This window comes from Falco naumanni, chromosome 18 (genome assembly GCF_017639655.2).
Source record: "Falco naumanni isolate bFalNau1 chromosome 18, bFalNau1.pat, whole genome shotgun sequence".
NCBI classification, from domain to species: Eukaryota; Metazoa; Chordata; class Aves; order Falconiformes; family Falconidae; genus Falco; species Falco naumanni.
Window position 1 is genome coordinate 1100981 of NC_054071.1, and position 17924 is coordinate 1118904.

At 61.7% G+C, this 17924-nt stretch overlaps 1 protein-coding gene and 1 long non-coding RNA gene across 5 annotated transcripts in view; one reads left to right on the forward strand and one right to left on the reverse strand.

The window, feature by feature from the left end:
• Nucleotides 1-10675, reverse strand: part of KCNH6 (potassium voltage-gated channel subfamily H member 6) — a 33676-nt gene extending 23001 nt beyond the window's left edge. For all 3 annotated transcript variants that reach the window (XM_040617647.1, XM_040617646.1, XM_040617648.1), the window contains exons 1-2: nucleotides 10482-10675; nucleotides 7179-7409 (exon numbers count right to left, since the gene is read on the reverse strand). In XM_040617647.1, coding sequence (XP_040473581.1) covers nucleotides 7179-7409; nucleotides 10482-10557 — 307 coding nt within the window. In that variant the 5' untranslated portion in view covers nucleotides 10558-10675. The remainder of the gene's footprint in view (nucleotides 1-7178; nucleotides 7410-10481) is intronic.
• Nucleotides 10098-17614, forward strand: LOC121099033. Of its 2 annotated transcripts, none has more exons than XR_005831399.1 (3): nucleotides 10098-10515; nucleotides 16428-16545; nucleotides 17420-17614. It is a non-coding gene; the product is annotated as an uncharacterized LOC121099033 (long non-coding RNA). The 2 variants fall into 2 exon arrangements; XR_005831398.1 differs by lacking the exon at nucleotides 10098-10515 and adding an exon at nucleotides 10732-11098 and having other exon boundaries at nucleotides 17420-17613.
• The last annotated feature ends 310 nt before the right edge of the window (nucleotides 17615-17924 follow it).

The following is a 17924-nucleotide window of genomic DNA, read 5'->3' on the forward strand; positions in this document are numbered from 1 at the left end:
CCGGCAGGGATGCGCTGCCGGCCGATCCAGTGCTCTCCTGCTCTCACCCTGGCCAAGCTCTGGCCGGGAGGGGGATGTCAGCCTTGCTGCGTATAATTTTAAGGAGCTCAGAGCCTCCCGTAATCAGGAGCAGATGGCCGGCATCGGGCAACTTCAAAATCTGCCGTGACGTCAGGGATGTGCACATACACAGACACATACACACACAAGAACGGGAAAGAAATGGATACAGTAAAATCTGTTTAAAGGACCTGGCAGCCGGGATTATTTCTTTCTTTATTTCATCGTTGTTCACCACAGGGAGAGGAAATCCACTTAAACGTGTGAGCTGGGGAGGAGGCTGGGGGGGATTTTTAGCAGACAAAGCTGTTTCGAAGGGACGCATGGGCACGCTGCAGGCTATCTGCACACGGAGCCAATGGGGATGGAACGAAATGAGCCCTTTCCCTTCCCTATGTCAGGATTCTTAGGGAACTAAAAGACGAGCGGTGTCCTTTAGGTGATGCCAAGAGAATGAGGTGCCCCATATGATGCTAAGGTGGCACGTGCCCGGTGGGACGATGCGGTGCTGCGATGCCATCCCTGGGATGCTGCAGCTCTGCCAGTGCTGGTGCTGGCGCTGGCATTGGGGCATGCAGCGGGTCTGCACGTGTGTGCCCGCTCACCCCCGCGTGTGATGGTTGGTGGCACCAGATGCTTTCTCCTTCGCTGTGTTATAAAATGAGTTTAGGTGGTTCTGAAGCGTCACCAACCTCCCGGCGACCCACAGCCCAGCATGGCTCATTGGCACGGGCAGCCATCAGCTCCATGCTTCCCCCCTGGACCGGGAATCCTGATCCAGAAGGCCTGATCCTGGCTCACAGGCTCTGCCCTGCTGCATCCCTTTCACTGCTTCACTTTTCCTTCTTAAGTTCCTCCGCAGTGGTGGGAGGGGATGGCCTCTAAGCTGTTCTCAGGGGGGCCAGATCCTGACAGGCCCTATGTGGCATGGAAAGGGTTAATCCCATGGCCAATGCAGAACAGCTGAAAACTGGGCCCAGTTACACCTAGTTGGAGGGATATAAGGAGCAGCTGGCAGGTGGCTCGGGCTGGGTGTGGGAGGCAGCTGATGCCTGGTTTGATCCTGCAAATCTGGGAGGTGCTGCTGTAAGCGCCCACGCTGACCCCTTCTTAAATTGAGCTGTGTGGTCTGTGTCGGTTAGAGAGGACCTACAACGATCATCTAGTCCAACTGCCTGACCAGTTCCAGGCTGACCAAAAGTTAATTGGGTGTGGGACCCTCCAAAACCAGGGGAATTGCCCCAAAAGCAGCCCTGTGTGCCAGGAGCTCAGTGCCTTGCTCAGACCTGCACCTCAAGGGGATGCTGGAGTATTGGGGCTGGGGATGGGAGCAAAGGGTTCCCTTTAGCCTGGCCCAAAGACAGAGCAGATCCCCAGGATTTGGGGTCTCTGGGCAGCTGTGATTTGGGGTACCCCCAGCTCTGTGGAGAGGCTGCAGCTGGGAGACCCCTGGCACCCTCTGTCCTGACTTAGTTTTCCTGCGGCGAGCCAGCCTGGGCTCTGCCAAATGCTGAGCCTGCTCATCCTTCCCACCAAAACCAGGTACCTGCTACGGCACCGGTGGGCTGAGCCGGCCCCAGGAGGGACCCCAGCCCTGTACCGCTCTCCTCGTTCCTCGATCGACTGTCCCCATCCATCTGCCTGTCTCTCCCCTTCAGCTGTTCAGCTAATCTGTCTCCATCCATCTAATTTTATCCAGCCGCCAAATGATCTCTCTGAGGAGCCCCGGGGGCGTTCGCAACCTGCCTGCGCTCCGTGGCCGCTGCTGTGGGGCTGCTTGCCCACCGCCGGGGTGAAACCCAGCCTGGGGGCTACGGAAGGGGCTGGGCAGCAGGGGATGCGACATGGATGCTTTTTTGGAGGATCCCACAGCCAACGTGATGGTTTGGGCAAAACAGCTCCTTCCCTAAAGCCTGGGCTGGGTTTGATCTTCCCAGCACGCAGCCCACCTCCCCCAGGCTGTGCGCTTAGAGGTTTGCGCTTTCCGACCCATCTTGTCTTCTGACCTTGATAAAAGCGAGCACTTAATAACATTAAAAATGTCATCGTTGGGGCCCTCCCTCCCCGGCCCTCTTATCCTCCGCAGCCACCAGTGGTTAATGCATTTGTCGGTATCATCAGTATTAAACTAATCAACAGGACATGGGGGTTTCCGAGAGCTGGACACAAACCAGTATTGTTATGAATATTAAAAAACCAAGCTATTAATCTGCCCTCGGAGCTCTTTCTGAGTCCTTCCCTGCCCCCGGCTGGGAGATTTAATCTGCAGGGTCTCATGGCAGAGTGGCTAAATCTATAGTGGTATTATATAACGGAGCGGAGGAGAGGGGCTGGGAAGGGCACGGAGGGGACAGGGATGGGGATGGAGCCATGCTCCAGGGCTGGCTGGTACGCTGAGGGAGGTGCTTGGGGGTGCTGAGCCTTGCTTCCACCCTGGAACAAATAAATCAGTGTTAGGGCTGGGTAGAAACTTCAACGGGAAGCTCTGATCGCTGGGAGGTCCTGAAGCAAATCCTTGAGGCGGGATGGAAAGCGATGGGGGTGGGGGCTGTGCTGGTGGGACATGGGTCACTCCTGGGGTCTGGGGTGAGCGATGGGTGCTGGGTCTGCATCCCCCTGCGTGGAGAGGGACGTGCACCACAGGGTCTGCACCGGCCCCTCTCCCCACACCCAAACAGGGCATGGAAAGACTGAAACTTGCTGTGACACCAGACTGGCAAAAATGCTCCTTGCAGCAGCCCCCAAACCGCTAAAATGCCCTTATTGAGGATGGAGGTTGCCCCCTGCGTGGTGATGAATGCAGAGGTGTCTGCAGCCTGCAGGAGCTCACTGCTGGAACCAGCAGCCCACGGGAAAACCAGGTGGCTGAGGGTGCCCACCAACAACGCGGCCGCAGGAGGGATGCCTCCAAGCCTGGCGGGATGCTTCAGTGTGCAGGTGGAAGGATGTTCTGACCCCCAGGATCCGAAAGAGGTCCCAGGTCAAAACAGGGGGATGGCAAAATGCAGTTTAACCTCCCTGGCAAGCGAAGCGAGCAGCCACATCCAGGCCCATGGTCCTTCCCTTGCTAAATCCCACTGGCTGCAGGAATTAAGTCCAGCTTAGCACGGGGCTGTGCTGCCAAAGCTGCAGCACTGACTGTGTTTCCTTGGGCTGTCGGGCCATCCCAAGGGCCCTGATCCCATGGCACACTGGGGATGCAACGGCCATCGAGGATGCAGGGTTTAGGGTGGGAACTGGGGGCTCTGCTGGGGCAGGGATTCCAGGAAAAAGCCCCCTGGGAAGCATCCCCGGGGGGTACTGGGGATGCTCTGGGCCTGCCCCTCGGTTCATGGGACATGTGGTCCAAGCACAGAGCATCTGAGGAGCAGCAGAGGATGGAAAACATGTCTCTTATGGCTTTGTGCCCCGGTTGCACCATCCCTGGGGCAGAGCTGGGGCAATGGAGCGGCCGGAGCTGCAGCTCAGCTGTGCCAGGGGTGGCAGGATCGGCCCCACAGCGTGGGATCTCCAGGACTGGAGCGTTTATCGTTGTGAGGCGGGATGTTTATACGTCCCTGTCTGGAGTTGGGCCATGGTGTTTGTCCCTTTCCCGAGGTCACAGCCTTGCTCTGCCGAGGCCGGCCCTTAAAGGAACACAAATCAAACAGCCCTGGCTTGGCTTAAACCCCACGTTTTTGTACAAGCAAAGAGCTCAGCTGGGGGCTGGGGTTTTGTCAGCTGGCCGTGCCTCCCTGCTCCGCTGCCGCCTGCGAGGTCCCCTCTGCCCTGCCTTGCCCACCCCACGGGGCAGCAGCAGAGCCTCCCTGGGGCTGCTGGCACCGGCCCCCAGCCCCACTGGTGCCAGGACCCGGCAGCTGCCCATGGTATTTTCCCTCCTGCTTCCAGTGAACCCGTCGGGCACATCACACATCGCCGCTTACAGAGCGGTATGGAGAAACCTCGGCCAGATCCAGCCCCGCCTGCCTTAGCCAGGACAACCTGGCAGCAGCTGCTGGAGGGGTTATTGCTGTGCCATGGATGTGCCCGGGGCTGGGGACAGAAGGGGCATGTCACATGAACCCCCCGTCCCCTTCAGGGGCGGTGACACCCTGCAACCCATGCCTGCCTGGCTGCCGGCCCCGCAGCTGCCTGCCCGGCTGCCGGCCCCGCAGCTGCCTGCCCAGGCACCCCACGGGGAGCTGTGGGGGGACAGCCTGGGGGACACCGGGTGCCCCAATTGCTCTTCGACCTCCCCCATCCTCCTGGAGCCCCCGGGGGAAATCCCAGCTTAGGGCACCACTGTAACGAATTTGCTGGCCTGATCCCAGTCCCTAATCCCTAGCCCCAGGGGACCAGCACAGACTGGTCGCGCTGGAGGGGACAGGGATGGAGGGGCTGGGGCTGCAGGCAGCGGCTGCCCCACCAGCTGCTCCGGCTGCCTCTGCCCCGCATCTCCCCTTTCATATTCATAAGCATCGCATTCATGCAGATTAAGTGGGAGCAGGCACTGCCAGCTGCTGCTGCTCAGGCCATGCCAGCACCGCTATGCCCAGCACCTGCGGCCACCGGCCCCACTCGGGGGACCCCAGGGACTCTTGCCCGTGGCTTCACTGCAAAGCACATCACCCGCAGGGGTAAAAAAAACCCCAACCCTGGGTGCAGCTCAGCCCCACCAGCCGCTCGCTGTCATCCCCAGGGGATGCTGGAAGGGGCCCGGCTTAGGCCTCCAGAGTGGGGAGCGTGTCCCTGGGGCTGGTGGCTGTGGCTGCTCCTCACCACAGCGGGAGCTGATCCCACGATGACCCCCCTGGCCAGGGCAGCCCCAGCTGTGCAGCATCTTGTAAAGAAATTAACTTTTCACTGATCTCCCGGCTTTGAGCGGGGGATTAGAGCCCACATGCGCCACAGCCGGGCTCTCCCCTCTTTCCAAGGCTTTTTTTGGGCTGCTGTGGCAGGGAGGGACAACTGCCCTTGCTGGGCTGGTCCCATCTTCCCCCACCGGTACTTGGTTCTTGGCCATTTCAGCTGCCTGGAGCTGGGCTTACCATCGGCACCGGTGGCTCCCGTTATAATTAGCTGATGACAGCATGGGCATCGGGGTGAGGAGTGAGCAGCCAGGCTGTCCCCAGGGACATGCATCACCCCATCACACAGCATCCTGCCAGTGCATGGGCAGAGCCACCTGCCCAGAGACCCATGGGTGCCCCCTTCCCACCTACCTCCATCCATCCCACCCTGGTCCTGCCGGGGGGGCTCCGACAGGCAGGTTTGGGGTATAATATTGTCTCTGGCAACCAGAAAAGCAAGGAAACAACCCCGCGAGCTGCAGAGCCGGGAGTACCGCAGTAATAAACAGCATGTCGAGGCTGGAGATTGGTGCTGCCGGTATGAAAAGGAGGACAGGCGGGTTTGGAGCCTCCACCGGCTAATTAAGCAGCAGCTCCCTATAATGCGAAGGCCTTTTCTTTGCCGATAAGACCCATTTATAATGGGCTGAGCGGTTGCAGGCTGAGTGCTGGGGGGAAACAATTGGAAAGCATATTGCTGGTGGGGCTGGGTTTTAAAAATAGACATAAAGGGCTTGCTTCTGGGCATTTTTTCCTTTTTATTTTTTTTCCCTCTTTTTAATAAAAAAGAGAAGAAAGCAGATCAGAGCTGCACTGAGAGTTTCCCGTGGCCTAGAGGAAGAGCAGGGCTCTGAGGAGAGCACCGAGCATCCTGTGAGCCCGGTGGGAATGGTTCAAAGCAGGGAGGATGGCATTGGATCGGGCTTCCAGCCTGAATGGTCCCTGGAGATGGATGGCTGGGGAAACCATGCTGAGGGAGGGGAAAAGGGCTGCACACGTTGTCTGTGCCATGGCCACACATTGGCATTGGGATGGGAGCAGGGGGACAGCATGTGCCCGCTCCTCCTCGTGCCTCCCGGGCTGCACTGGGCTCCAGCCACCCCCTGCCACCGCAATGGCCGAGGGGGTCACGCAGCCCAGCCCTGGCACCGCTCCCTGGCCCTGCTTCGCCAGGGCTGCCTGTGCAAGAAAAAGCCTCCACCGGGTCCCTCAGCAAGGACAGGAGGAAAATCCCAAGGAAACATGGTCAGTGAGTGGCCTGATCCTGCCACCGCACAGCGCCCGGCCCCGCTAGGTTAACCGTGTGGGTTACACACAGGGGTGCTGCCAGCGGATAATTCCCGGGGCCGATCCGCTGGCACCTGGATGCCAGCCCAGGAGATTGGGTCTGGGAGGGAGGCCAGGGCACCCAGGTCCCAGCTCGAGGGACAGGGTGCTGGGCTGGGAGCCAGGGCTCCTGCCTCCTCCTTCCCTTTGCTTCCAGTTGTTTCTCCTCTACTCTGCCACGCTGGGAGCAGCTGGCAGCAGGGTGCAGCCCCTTGCTCAGGCCAAGACCCCATCAACACAACCTAAAGCAATGGGAAAGCTCCACAGGTGGAAGAAGGGAAATTTTAATATTTTTAACCTCTAGTGAGCACCCAATCTCCATTGCCCCCACCCCTGGGAGCCCTGTCTCTGCTTTGCAGCATCAAGCACTAAATATTTATTTAACTTCCTGCAGTATTAGAACTAATCACTGTATTTTCCATCAAAGCTTCATTTTCATCTTAGCGTAATTCCATCTGTGCACGCACAGCCACATCCTGCTCACTGGAAAAGCAGCTCCGAGGCCGGCAGCTGCACCCGCTTTTGGCAGAGACGGGGTGTCTGTCTCATCTGTCTTGGAGCACATACTGGGAGACTGGGAGACCCGTGTCCCAGGCCAGCCCCTCCTCCAGCTTCCCGCAGGATCCTCTTTCATGACGCAGGGATCCCACAAGCGATGCCATTGCTTGCCCCAGGACCTCTGAGCCATCACCAAGGGTTCGCAAATGACCCAATTCCCAAATAATCTGGTAACAGCTTCCATCGCTCGAGGTCCCAACAGCCCCAGTGCCCCATCACAGCAGAGACTGCTCCATCCCACTGGGAGTCACTGGTGACTTGCCCCTGGCAAAGCCTCTGGGGTGCAGCCCCAATGCCCTGCTAGCATCAGACCCCCTTCACCTCCCACCATCGGCTTCACACAGCTCAAATCCTGGGCAGGTGACACCTCCCACCACCGCATCACCCCCAAAATGTGACTCTTACTGTCTTTGCGGTAGTAGAGGATCTCGAGCTTGCACTCCTCGGAGCCGAGCAGGGCCTGGGTGAGCTGGGCGATGGAGCTCTTGGTGGTGTCGGGGCCGGTGAGGAAGTCACAGGTGCAGGGTCGCTGCATCACCTCCACGCGGGAGTAGCCGAACATCTCACAGAAGCCATCGTTGCAGTAGATGATGGCGCAGTTCTCCATCTGGGCGTTGGCGATGAGGAACTTGCGGTCTGCGGGGAGGCAGGAGAGGTTTAGTGGGGTGCTGGGGATGCGCAGGGATGGGGGACAGCCTGGGTGGGTGAGGGGTGCTTGGGCTTTTTGATGCCACCCACTGTGGGGCTTGTGCGGGGATGGGCTCCCCGAGGACACGAGTGACAGGCTGGGGGGAGGATGGCTGACGCCCTTGCTCTTCAGAGAGGGAAAATTCCCCCAATTTCATGTGAATCGGTGCCTGTGGGGACAGGGGGACCCAAAGGGGGTGTCCCCAGTAAAGGCAGTTTTTGCCAGGGTGGGCCAATCCACGCGGCCTCGGTGTCTCACTGCTCGCATGTGGGGATTCGATGCATGGGCAACCTGTCTCCTGCCGGCACCGCAGGCAGAGGGAAGAGCTGCAGCGTCTGTCCCCAGGAGCTTATCAGGGACCTGAGTTATCTCAGACTTCCCACCCTTGCTCAGATCTGACTGAAGTCAGGCAAGGGGCGAGAGGAGTGAGCGTGAGGTTTGGCTTCATGGCAAGCCGGGTGAAATCCATCACACTAATGATTCTCCTAATGTTTTATAGGATCATTGTGCCTTTGGGCTGAGGCTGAAATCCAGCCCCTGCTGGGCTGCATGGCCCCTGTGCTCAAGAAGAAAAGGGCTCAGGTGGAGGAAAAGGGAAACTGAGGCAGGGAGTGGTGCTGCCCCAGCCCCTCCTGGTGCTGCACCACCGGGCTGAGCTGGGGCCAGACCCGCTGTCATGCCGGGGTGTGTGGCAGCGCTGCCCAGCCTGCGACATCCAGCCCAGATGGAGCTGCCTCCGCCTTTATCCTGGGGGAAACCCAGCCTAGAGCTTTGATTTGGTTTGATTTTTTTTTTTCCCCAAGGAAATTGGGGAGTGCTGGGCTGGGGAGGTTCCTCTCTGAGACAGTTTTACTGGGATGTGACATGGGGCTGTGGATGCTGATGTGATGGATACCGTGCCACCCCCCCCCACCCCCCCCCCCCAGCAGCATCTCCCTCAGCGTTTGGCACTGGCTCCAGGCTGGAGCCAGAGGCAGGTCAGAGCAGAGGGTCCGTTCAGAGGCTGCCTCCCAGCCCAGACCCCAATTAATCTCCTGGATTACCCAGGAATGGCATCTGCAGCCTGTGTGCTCCAGAGCCCCGCTGCACTCCAGCCTCGCGGGGAATTTCACCTCAACGCGGGAGAAACCTCCGCACGGCTGCGGTACCCAGCGCCGGGGCCTGATGGGTGGGGGGTCCCCTCCCTGGCACATCGCTGCTCTCCCTGGTGTCACCTGCAGAGTCCCTACTCTGGAGGATGCCTCCCAGTAAAACCACTGCCCCCAGGAATGCAGCACTGGGGTCTCCTGCTTCATCCCATCCTGTGACAGCCCTCGGTGGCCCTTTGTGGGGGACTCCCCCCCTGGCACCTTTCCCTCTCCCACGCAGGGCTGACGCTGGTGCCGGCGCTGCAAACAGCACAAACCACCACGGCCAAATGCTTCCCAGTTCCCCGTTCCTGATCCCTCTCTATAGAAATGGCTCTGCCAGCTGGGAGGTGGCACAAGGAGGGGACCTTCCCCCAAGCCCCGCTCCTGGGCTGTGCTGCCCACCTGCCGTGGATGATTCCCCACCGAGCGCCAGCCCCGCAGGCCAGATCCGGGCTGGATCCAGGCGGGGCTGGCGCAGGGCAGGATTTACGGGGCTGGCAGGGTGCTGGAGCGAGCTGTGCTGAGCACCAGGGATGCGACCAAGGCCGGGATGGGAAGGAGCTGCAGAGCCAGCTCTCCCTGGGAGGGATTTTCACCCCAGATTTGCTTTCTGCCCTGCCCTCACCTGCAGATTTGCCCTTGCCCCCATGGTACTGGGGCTCTGCTCCCACCCTGGGAGGGAAGTGTTGGGCCTCGCTGGGTGCAGCTGCACCCATGGGAGCTGCACGGGTGGGGTGAAGGCACCCACAAGCAGGGGAGAACACACTGCCTGTGGCACCAGTGTGGCTGGGGGGGGCAGTTTAGTGTCTCCCAACACCTGTCACACCAGGGAGCTGCTGCAGGGGAGCGCGGGGCGATGTCTTGGCAGAGCCCAGCTGGTGCCCGACATGTCTGGCAGAGCGCAGGCAGGGAGCGGGCAGGGACCAGGGGCCCTGGCTGCTTCCCCGCTGGCACGCTTCGCCGCCTGCCCCCGCTGCTCCCCAGCCGCCGCTTCCCAGTGGGGACTGATAGCAACCAGGGACAGTTTTTCTCGCTTTCTGTCCCCAGGGTCACATCACTCACTGCCAGGGCAGTGCAGATCCGGCAGGGATGGCAGCGCTAGGGGTGATTGCCCACCCAGCAAACTTGGACACCGGAGAAAAACCCCAGCAAGCCGCAGGGAGGTGTGCGCAGCCCCAGCACCCCACGGCAGACCCCCGAGCACAGCTGCTGGGGGAACCCCATCCCCCACTCCCCTCCCCTCATCCCTGGCTGCGTAGGAGGGACCCAGCCCCATCGGGGTGCCCAGACAGTGGGCGCGGAGCCCCCGCCGCGTCCCCTCGGCCCCCACCCAGCCGCACGCAAACCCCAGCGCTCCCCGATGCGCACGAACTCTTCACTATATTCGACACGAAACCAGCCCAAAAATTCATATAAAGGGATTACTGCGAGCAACAGCAAATGGCAACATCTCACCAGGGACGGCTGCCGCCGAGCAGCGGAGTTGAAGGCAAACAGGCAGCGAGCCCGTCTGCGCTGCTGCACCCCCCTCTCCCCCAGCCCTGCCAGCCGGGACCCCCTCCCACCCCCCCGAGGACCCCCTCCCAGCGCGGGGCTGCGGGGTCCCCGGCCCCTGGGGAACCCCTGAATCGGAACCGCTCATCCCCCTTGTGCCGCCCTGGCTATAAATACCCGCGGGGACACCGCCTGGCTGTCACCCACCCCTGTCCCGTCCCCCCCCGGGAGGTCACAGGGGTGCCTTCATCTCCCCGGGGACACCCGCGGGTGGCCACGCTCTCCCCTTCCGCCTGCCCCCCCCCCCCCGCCCCGCTCCCCACTGTGCCCCGAAGTCAGGGGGGCGCCCGCAGCCGCGAGGGGAGCGGGAGCGGGGCCGGGGGTGCCGGTACTCACTTTGCCCTTCAAATTTGCGGATGATGGTGTCCAGGTAGGTGTTCTGGGGGGCCACATGGCCCCGGCGCACCGGCATCGCGCCGCCGCCCTGCGCGCCCCGGCAGCGGCCGAACTTGCCGCGGAGGCGGCGGGGAGCGCGGCCCGGCCCCGGCGCGGCTCGGCACGGCCCGGCACGGCGCGGCCCCGCTCCGCCTCACCCCAGGGCTGGCCGAGCTCTGGAGCCCAGCCGGGCCGGGGCTCCCATGCTCCCGGTGGCCGGAAGGGGGAACCCCTCCGCCCGCCCTGCCGCGCCCGGCTCCGGGAGGGGGGCGGCCGGGGGAGGATGGGGGTGGGGGGGGGGGGGGGGGAGAAGCGGGGGAGGACCCGCTCGGAAGGGGGAGAAAATAATAGAATAAAATAATAAGAGTAGAAATCCCCAAAGTGCTTAGTCACCGCTGCCCCGGCCCGCCGGAGGCTCCGGGGAGCTGTCGGCAGAGCAACAGCTGTCGGCCGGGGAGCTGCGCCCCCCCCGCGCCCCCCGGCTCTCCCCCGTACACCCCGGCGCCCCGCGGCCCCGGCCCCGCACGGCCACGGCCCCGCAGACCGGGGTGCCCGGGGCGGAGCGCGGCGGGGAGCCGGTGGGTGCTGGGGGTGGGGTTGTGGTCCTCGGGGGGCTGGGACTTGGGGAGTTGGGGGTAGAGGTGGGGTCCTTGGGGGGCTGGGACGGGGGGAGCTGGGGTGGAGGTGGTGTCCTTGGCAAGCTGGAGTAAGGAGTTATTGGGGGGATGGCAGTGGGGACTTCGGGGTGCTGAGGCAGGCGGTACTTGGGGGGATGGAGGTGGGGACTTTGGGGTGCTGAGGCAGGGGCTACTTAGGGGGATGGAGGTGGAGTGCTGAGGCAGGGGGTACTTGGGGGGATGGCGACGGGGTCCTTGGGGCACGGGGGCAGGGGGTGCAGGAGGGTTGGTGTGTTGGGACAGAAGGATGTGCTGGGGAGGGGGTGGTGGTGTGGGAGCGCAGGTGAGGGTGCTGAGGGCGCTGGAGAAGGGGGTAGTGAAGGGAGGGGGCTGGGGTGCTGGAGAGGGGTGCTGGGGGAGGACGTGCCGGGGGTGCGGGGAGCTGGGGGTGGGGATGGTGAAGGAGGGTGGGGATGGGGTGCCGGGGGTGTTGGAGGAGGGGGTGCAGGGGGTGCTGGGTGGAGGAGGGGCGGCAGGTGGTACTAAGGTGCAGGGGGTGGTGCAGGGGGTGCAGGGGCGGAGGAGGAGATGCAGAGGTGCAGAGGCAGGGGAGGGGGTGCCGATGGGTGCAGGTGCTGGGGGGGATGTCTGTGGGTGCAGTGGTGCAGAAGCAGAGGAGAGGGTGCTGAGGGGCGCAAGGTGCGGAGGAGGGGGGTGCAGGGGTGCAGCGGAGGAGGGGGTGCAGGGGTGCAGCAGGGGAGAGGGTGCTGTTAGGCACAGGGGGGCAGAGCAGGGGCTGCCGGGGGGTGCAGAGGGAGGAAGAGGCTGCGGTGCTGGGGGTGCCAGGGAGGAGGTGCAGGGTCCCGGGGGGGTGTCTCGGGGGGGTCCGGGGGCGTCCGGGGGGGTCCGGGGGCCGCGGGCCGGGCGGGGCCCCGCGCCCGGCGCTGTCCAGCCGCGGCGGTGCTGAAGGGCCGGGCAGGGCGGCCGGGCGGGGGGGGGCTGGCTGCCTGTGTGGGGGAGGGGCTTGGCATGGGGGGCACAGGGCTCTGCGGGCACGGAGGGTCGCTGGGGGACACGGAGGGTCCGGAGGGGCCCGGGGTCCCGTGGGCTCTGTAGGGCAGAGGGCGGCCGGTGGGTACCCGGGTCTCCGTGGGACATGGGGGTCCCAGGGCGGCGCTGCCCTGACCCAGCCCCAGGTTCAGCTCTTCCCCTGCCCACCTCTCCGTGCCCCTCTGGGGTGAAGGCCAAGGGGACCCGCTCCCTTCCCGAGAAATCCCCTCTGGCCAGCCCTCTTCTTCCGGGTCCACTGCTAAGGGCAGTGTCCACTGAGGGCCTTTCTATTATTATTTTGTTATGCACAATTTTTCAGGCATGAAATTGGTCTAAGAGGATTATGGTCCATTATCATCAGCAGGAGTGTTTTGCTGGGATTTTCAATTAATATTCCAGTGCACCTCAGCAATATACATGGGGATGGGGCCGTGCCCGTGGGGCACTCGACCTGCAGTGTTGCCTGCTGGAGTTGCCTCCTGTCCCTGGGCCAGCAATGCAAGTGCTCGTGCCCTTTCAGGTCCATTTCGGAGCCCTGGTGCTGCTTTTATCTCTGTGTCTCATAGAAGTCAGCCTTCCCCAGCGGAGAAAAACTTGTTCTATTGTTGAAGAGGGTGAAAAACCCATTATCTCCCCCCATCCACTCTGCACACTGCCTCTGCCGTGATTTACTGCGAGTCGTGGAGGATGTTTTGCTCTATATTACACAGATGCAGCTTAATAGCATGGGGGAGGGAGAGGGACACGGAGTCCAGGCTCCTGCCTTCTCTGTTTTCTTGTTGATATACTGGGTGACTCAAGGGAGACAGCTCTGTGCCGCAATTTCCTCACTAGAAAATAGGGACGTTGGTCACTTGGACTTGTGAAACCGCTCTGAGATTCCTGGATGACCAGTTCTGCAAGGGAAAGCAAACTATTATTACTACAGCTAATATGATCATAATTATGATTATTAATCACCAGGCAGTCAGGATTTAAGGTTGGCCTTCTGCCCTTCTCTCATCCCATAAATCAGTCCGGGATGTTCATGGACACATCACATGGACACGGATGTGTCTGATGATAAGGGCACGTGCCGGCTCATAGCTCCCCCCCCACCCCCCCCACCCCCCCCGCGGGGAGCAGATCCACAAAGCAGGGGCACTGGTGGGGCTTTTGGGCAAGGGGCCGGGCACGGTCCTGGGCTCCCCAGCCCCTCTGCCAGGGCTGAGCCTGGGGGGTGGCCGCAGGAAGGCTTGTCCTGCTCCGGACATGGCAGTGGGGCCACTTTGATCCCCCTTTCTCTGGGCAGGGAGTCTCATCCCATCATGTGGCTGATGGAAGAGCCTCTTTTACCGACCCTTTTCCCCATACAGCCCTCACAGATGTGGTTGAGTTATCTCATTCCTCCAGGAGACTCCCAGTGCCCCCGTGGCTCTTCCAATCGCGGGCCCCCCCCCCCCCAGCCCCCAGCTCTCCCAGTCCCCCCAGTGCATCCTTCCAGAGCTGGTTCATCCATGAGGCTGCTGGTCCGTGCCTTGCCTCCCTGCCCTCCTTGGAGCACTTTGTGCCCAGACTTCTTTCAATTCCCTGAGTCTTAAGCATATGCTTGCAGTTAATCCTGTGCTTACATTTTATCCCAGATAGGGAAGAATTGGGGTCTCTGGGCAAATTCTCCTGCTGTTCAAGGCAGCTGAAGGGCTCCCTCTAATTCAACTGAGCAGTAATCCTCTCCCCCCTGCCCCACTCTCCTCCTCCTCCTCCTCCCTTGCTCAGTTCTTTCATTTCCTCCTGCTCAAGTGTTTTTGAGGTTTTGCTCCTTTCCCTTTCCATCCTTCCTTCCTTCCTTCCTTCCCTCCTTCCTTCCTTCTTTCCTTCCTTCCCATGCCCTGTGGAATCAGTGGGAAACCACCCAATTTCCAGGGAAAGGAGACCTGGGTGCTTCCCAAGGGTGTCCTCCCCCTCCCTGTTCCTGCAGCACAAGTGTGTAAGGAGCCACCTGGGAGTGCAGGGAACTATAATCTGTGCAGGGAATTATAATCCATGCAGGAAATTATCACCCACCTGATGAGGGGCTGCCCTGGGCAGGTGCAGGTGTGTTGGGCAAGGAGGTACAGCCGTGAAATGGGTTGTGGATTTGGAGTGGGAGGTGTGGGATGGAGGGGACGGACGCCCACTCGATTCCCAGCACGGCAGCTGCCGGCTGACGCTTGCTGAGAGAAATGTTTGCCAACCGAGAGACGGCATTTCTCCACATTTCTGTAATTAGAGCCGCACTGCAAACACAGCCGGCAAGGGAGAGACGGGGCTTTCACGGTCCCCAAAGCTGACTGCAGCCACCAGGGCTGTCCCCAGACAGGCTCAGGTGTCCCAGCTGCCTGGCATGGTTCATGTCCCTGCTTTGCCCTTCACTTTTGGAAGATGCTCCAGGGATGTGACAGGGGAAGGAGGCATTTGGGCTGTAAATGGATTTTGCAGAGGGAAGGATGCTCCTTGTCCTGGCTCCCTCCTCCGCCCTACCACTTCAAATCCTGACGTATTTTTTCAGGCTTTCACCGCAGCGCTGTTTGCGAAGTATATAAAAAAAAACCACCCAAAACAAACAACGGTGAAGTGTGCAGCCAAAATTAACCCTCATCAGCCTGGGCTTTCCACCACATCATCCCAGGGGAGGCCCGATGGCAGGCTGCAAACCTGGGAAGGACTTGGTGACATTAAACCAAGTCACGGACATTGTTTCCCAACAAAAGCCACTTACGAGTGGGAAGTGGCAGGAAAAGCTGCAGGGACTTGGCTCCGGCATGTGGCACGCTTGATTCACAGCAGACGTACCGGCATCCTGCCTGTCCTCGCCGCACAGCGGGGGAAACTGAGGCATGGGGCAGGCTTGTGACTCACCCGCAGTCCTTGGGGCCAGGAGGATGGATGGGGCGAGCAGGCAGCTGCAATAACTCATGGTGATGCTGCAGGGAAGGCCAGGGCAGGATGTGGCCGCGGGAGGGGGGTGCTGGAAGCGGCTGCAGCGGGTCTGTTTGGCTGGAAACCCTGCTGGGCATGGGGGGAGAGGAGCTGAGTGCCAAGGGCTTGGCCACACGCTTTCCCGTCAGTCGGGGCTGCAGCACTTTGCCTGCGGCAGTTCTTTCCCTGCCGCCTGTGAGGCCTCAGGTGAGACGGTGTCAGCTCGAGGGGGACCCTGAGGGGTGGGGATGGTCCCCACCAGCATGGAGACACAGGCAGAGCCTGCTTTGGGGTCCCACTGCTGAGGCATTCCCAGGAAGCAGGATGGAGGGATGCTGCCCATGCAGGGTGGGGTCTCGTGGTGCTGGGGAGAGGGTCATCCCAGCTCACACCCCTGGGTGCATCCCCTGGTGAGGGTGGGCCCCAGCTGGGTGCCCGGGGCAAAGCGCCTGCTGCAGGCGTGGGTGGCACCTCTGCGCACCATGCTCGATGGAGGATGGAGAGGACATTGGGGGTGGGGTGTGTGTGTCTCACTTGGGCTGGACCTGTCCCCTGTCCCGCTAGGTAGAGGATTCTATGTAAGCCATGAGTCTGAGTTTGGTTGGGGAGGGGGGCTTTGGGGTCCCTCACTTGCCCCTCACCCCCAGTTCCACCTCTACCCCCACTCAGGCAGCAGGGAGGGGAGGATGGTGCCAGCCAGGGCTTGAAGGGGCTGGAGCCACGGGCAGGGAGCTGGGGGGTCCCCGGTCCCTACGGCAGCTCACCCCACCCCTCCACCACTTCTGCTGTCCCCCGGGACCCCCCTCCCCACCTGCCCCGCCCGGGGTGGCCCCCGCTGGTGGCCCCCGGCTGCTGCCGAGCTGTGGCTGCGCATTCCCAGGCGCTGCTTGTCCCCGGGCCGGGAATGCCAGGAACGCGGCCGCTCCGCGCTAAGAATAGAGCGGCTCGGCCGGGCCCGCACCGAGGGGGCGGGGTGGGGGACCCCCGCCACCTCCTGCGGCGGGTAAGGGTCCAAAGAAAAAAAAAAAAAAGGAAAATTTATGTTCTGTGGTGCCTAAAGGGTCCCCGAGCCGGCAAAGAGAACCCCCGGGTGCTTCTTGCTTTGAATTCAGGTGGTTTTGAGGCAAATCTCCTCCCTGTCCGCCTGGTGCAGGGCAGGGGGCGCAGGGCAGCCCCCCGCAAGCCTGGGGCACCTGCTGCATCCTGAGTTCCCTGCCAAGGGGTTACGTGAATTGAGGGGGAATCTCCTTTTTTTCTGCTTTTACAGTTGTTTGGTTCTTTTTTTTTTTTTTCTCCTCCTTAGGGTGTAATTTCACTAAGCCTCCTAATTTCAGCAGAAAGCGTGGTGCAGGAGCCAGAAGGCAGCAAAACCTCTCCAGATGTTGTCACAGCGGGGAAGGGAATTCATCCTCGCTTTAAAGGTATCTTGTAAAAGAGCGCTGGTGGCACTGCGGGTCCTCAGGGCACTGCGGGTCCTCACTGCCCTGCAAAGCTTCACCTGCCCCCCCCCCCGCCCCCCCCACCGCCCCCCACCCCCCACCCCCCACCCCCACCGCCGTCCCAGCAGCTCCATTTACGCTGAAGGTGGGACCTTGAGCCCCCCGGGCTGGACTGGGGATAACCCTGTGTCCAGCCCCATCTCCTGCGTGGACCCCGGAGCTGTGCTGCGGGCAGCCTGGTGTCCAGCCCCATCCCATCCCCAATCCTGCGTGGACCCCCGAGCTGTGCTGCGGGCAGCCTGGTGTCCAGCCCCATCCCATCCCCAATCCTGCGTGGACCCCCGAGCTGTGCTGCGGGCAGCCTGGTGTCCAGCCCCATCCCATCCCCAATCCTGCGTGGACCCCCGAGCTGTGCTGCGGGCAGCCTGGTGTCCAGCCCCATCCCATCCCCAGTCCTGCGTGGACCCCGGAGCTGTGCTGCGGGCAGCCTGGTGTCCAGCCCCATCCCATCCCCAATCCTGTGTGGACCCCCGAGCTGTGCTGCGGGCAGCCTGGTGTCCAGCCCCATCCCATCCCCAGTCCTGCGTGGACCCCCGAGCTGTGCTGCGGGCAGCCTGGTGTCCAGCCCTGCCTTCGGGATGGACTGTGGGCTTGGGTTGTCTGGCTCTGAGCAGGAAGCCACAGCTCAGCACACCCATCACCCACCCTTGTAGCTGTGTCCAGTGTCCATTGCAGGACAGAGTCATCTCCTATGCAGATTCTCTGATGTCTAATTAGGGCTGAGCTTGTGTTACAGTCCTTGAGTGAGAGTGTTCAGTGTGGCTCTGATTGGTTTTTTTTTCTTTCTCCCCTCCAGAAAGCAGTTTTCAGGAGACTTTTAGGATCTTAATGATCTTGGAGACCTCTTTTCTCCCACTAATGGGGCAGAAAGGAGCCAGGGGGTCAAAATTACTGGTGTCAAGCTGAGCTGGATGGAGCACACCTGCACCAGTCTGCTTTCCCAGACTGAAAATACACTTGGCTTCGAACCCAGCTCTCACCGTGCCAGGTCTCTGTTCCGTGAGCATCGCGCTGCCGGGGAGGGGGGAGAGGAGGGTGCCCGGTGTGCCGGGATATAAAGCAGACACATCAGGATGTGGCTGTGGGAAGGACATGGGGTGAGGGCAGGCGTCTGGGGCAGCTGCTCCGCGTCTGGGGATCAGGGCAGAAAGAAGAGCGGTTGGGGTTTCACCTCCTGTGGGTGTGCTGTGCTTGGAGGAGGACCGAGAGTGAACAAAAACCTGAGCGTGGGCGGGCAGGCACCTGCCTTCTGCTCCTCTCCCGGGCGCAGTGGGCCTCTCCCGGGCCTCAGTTTCCCCATG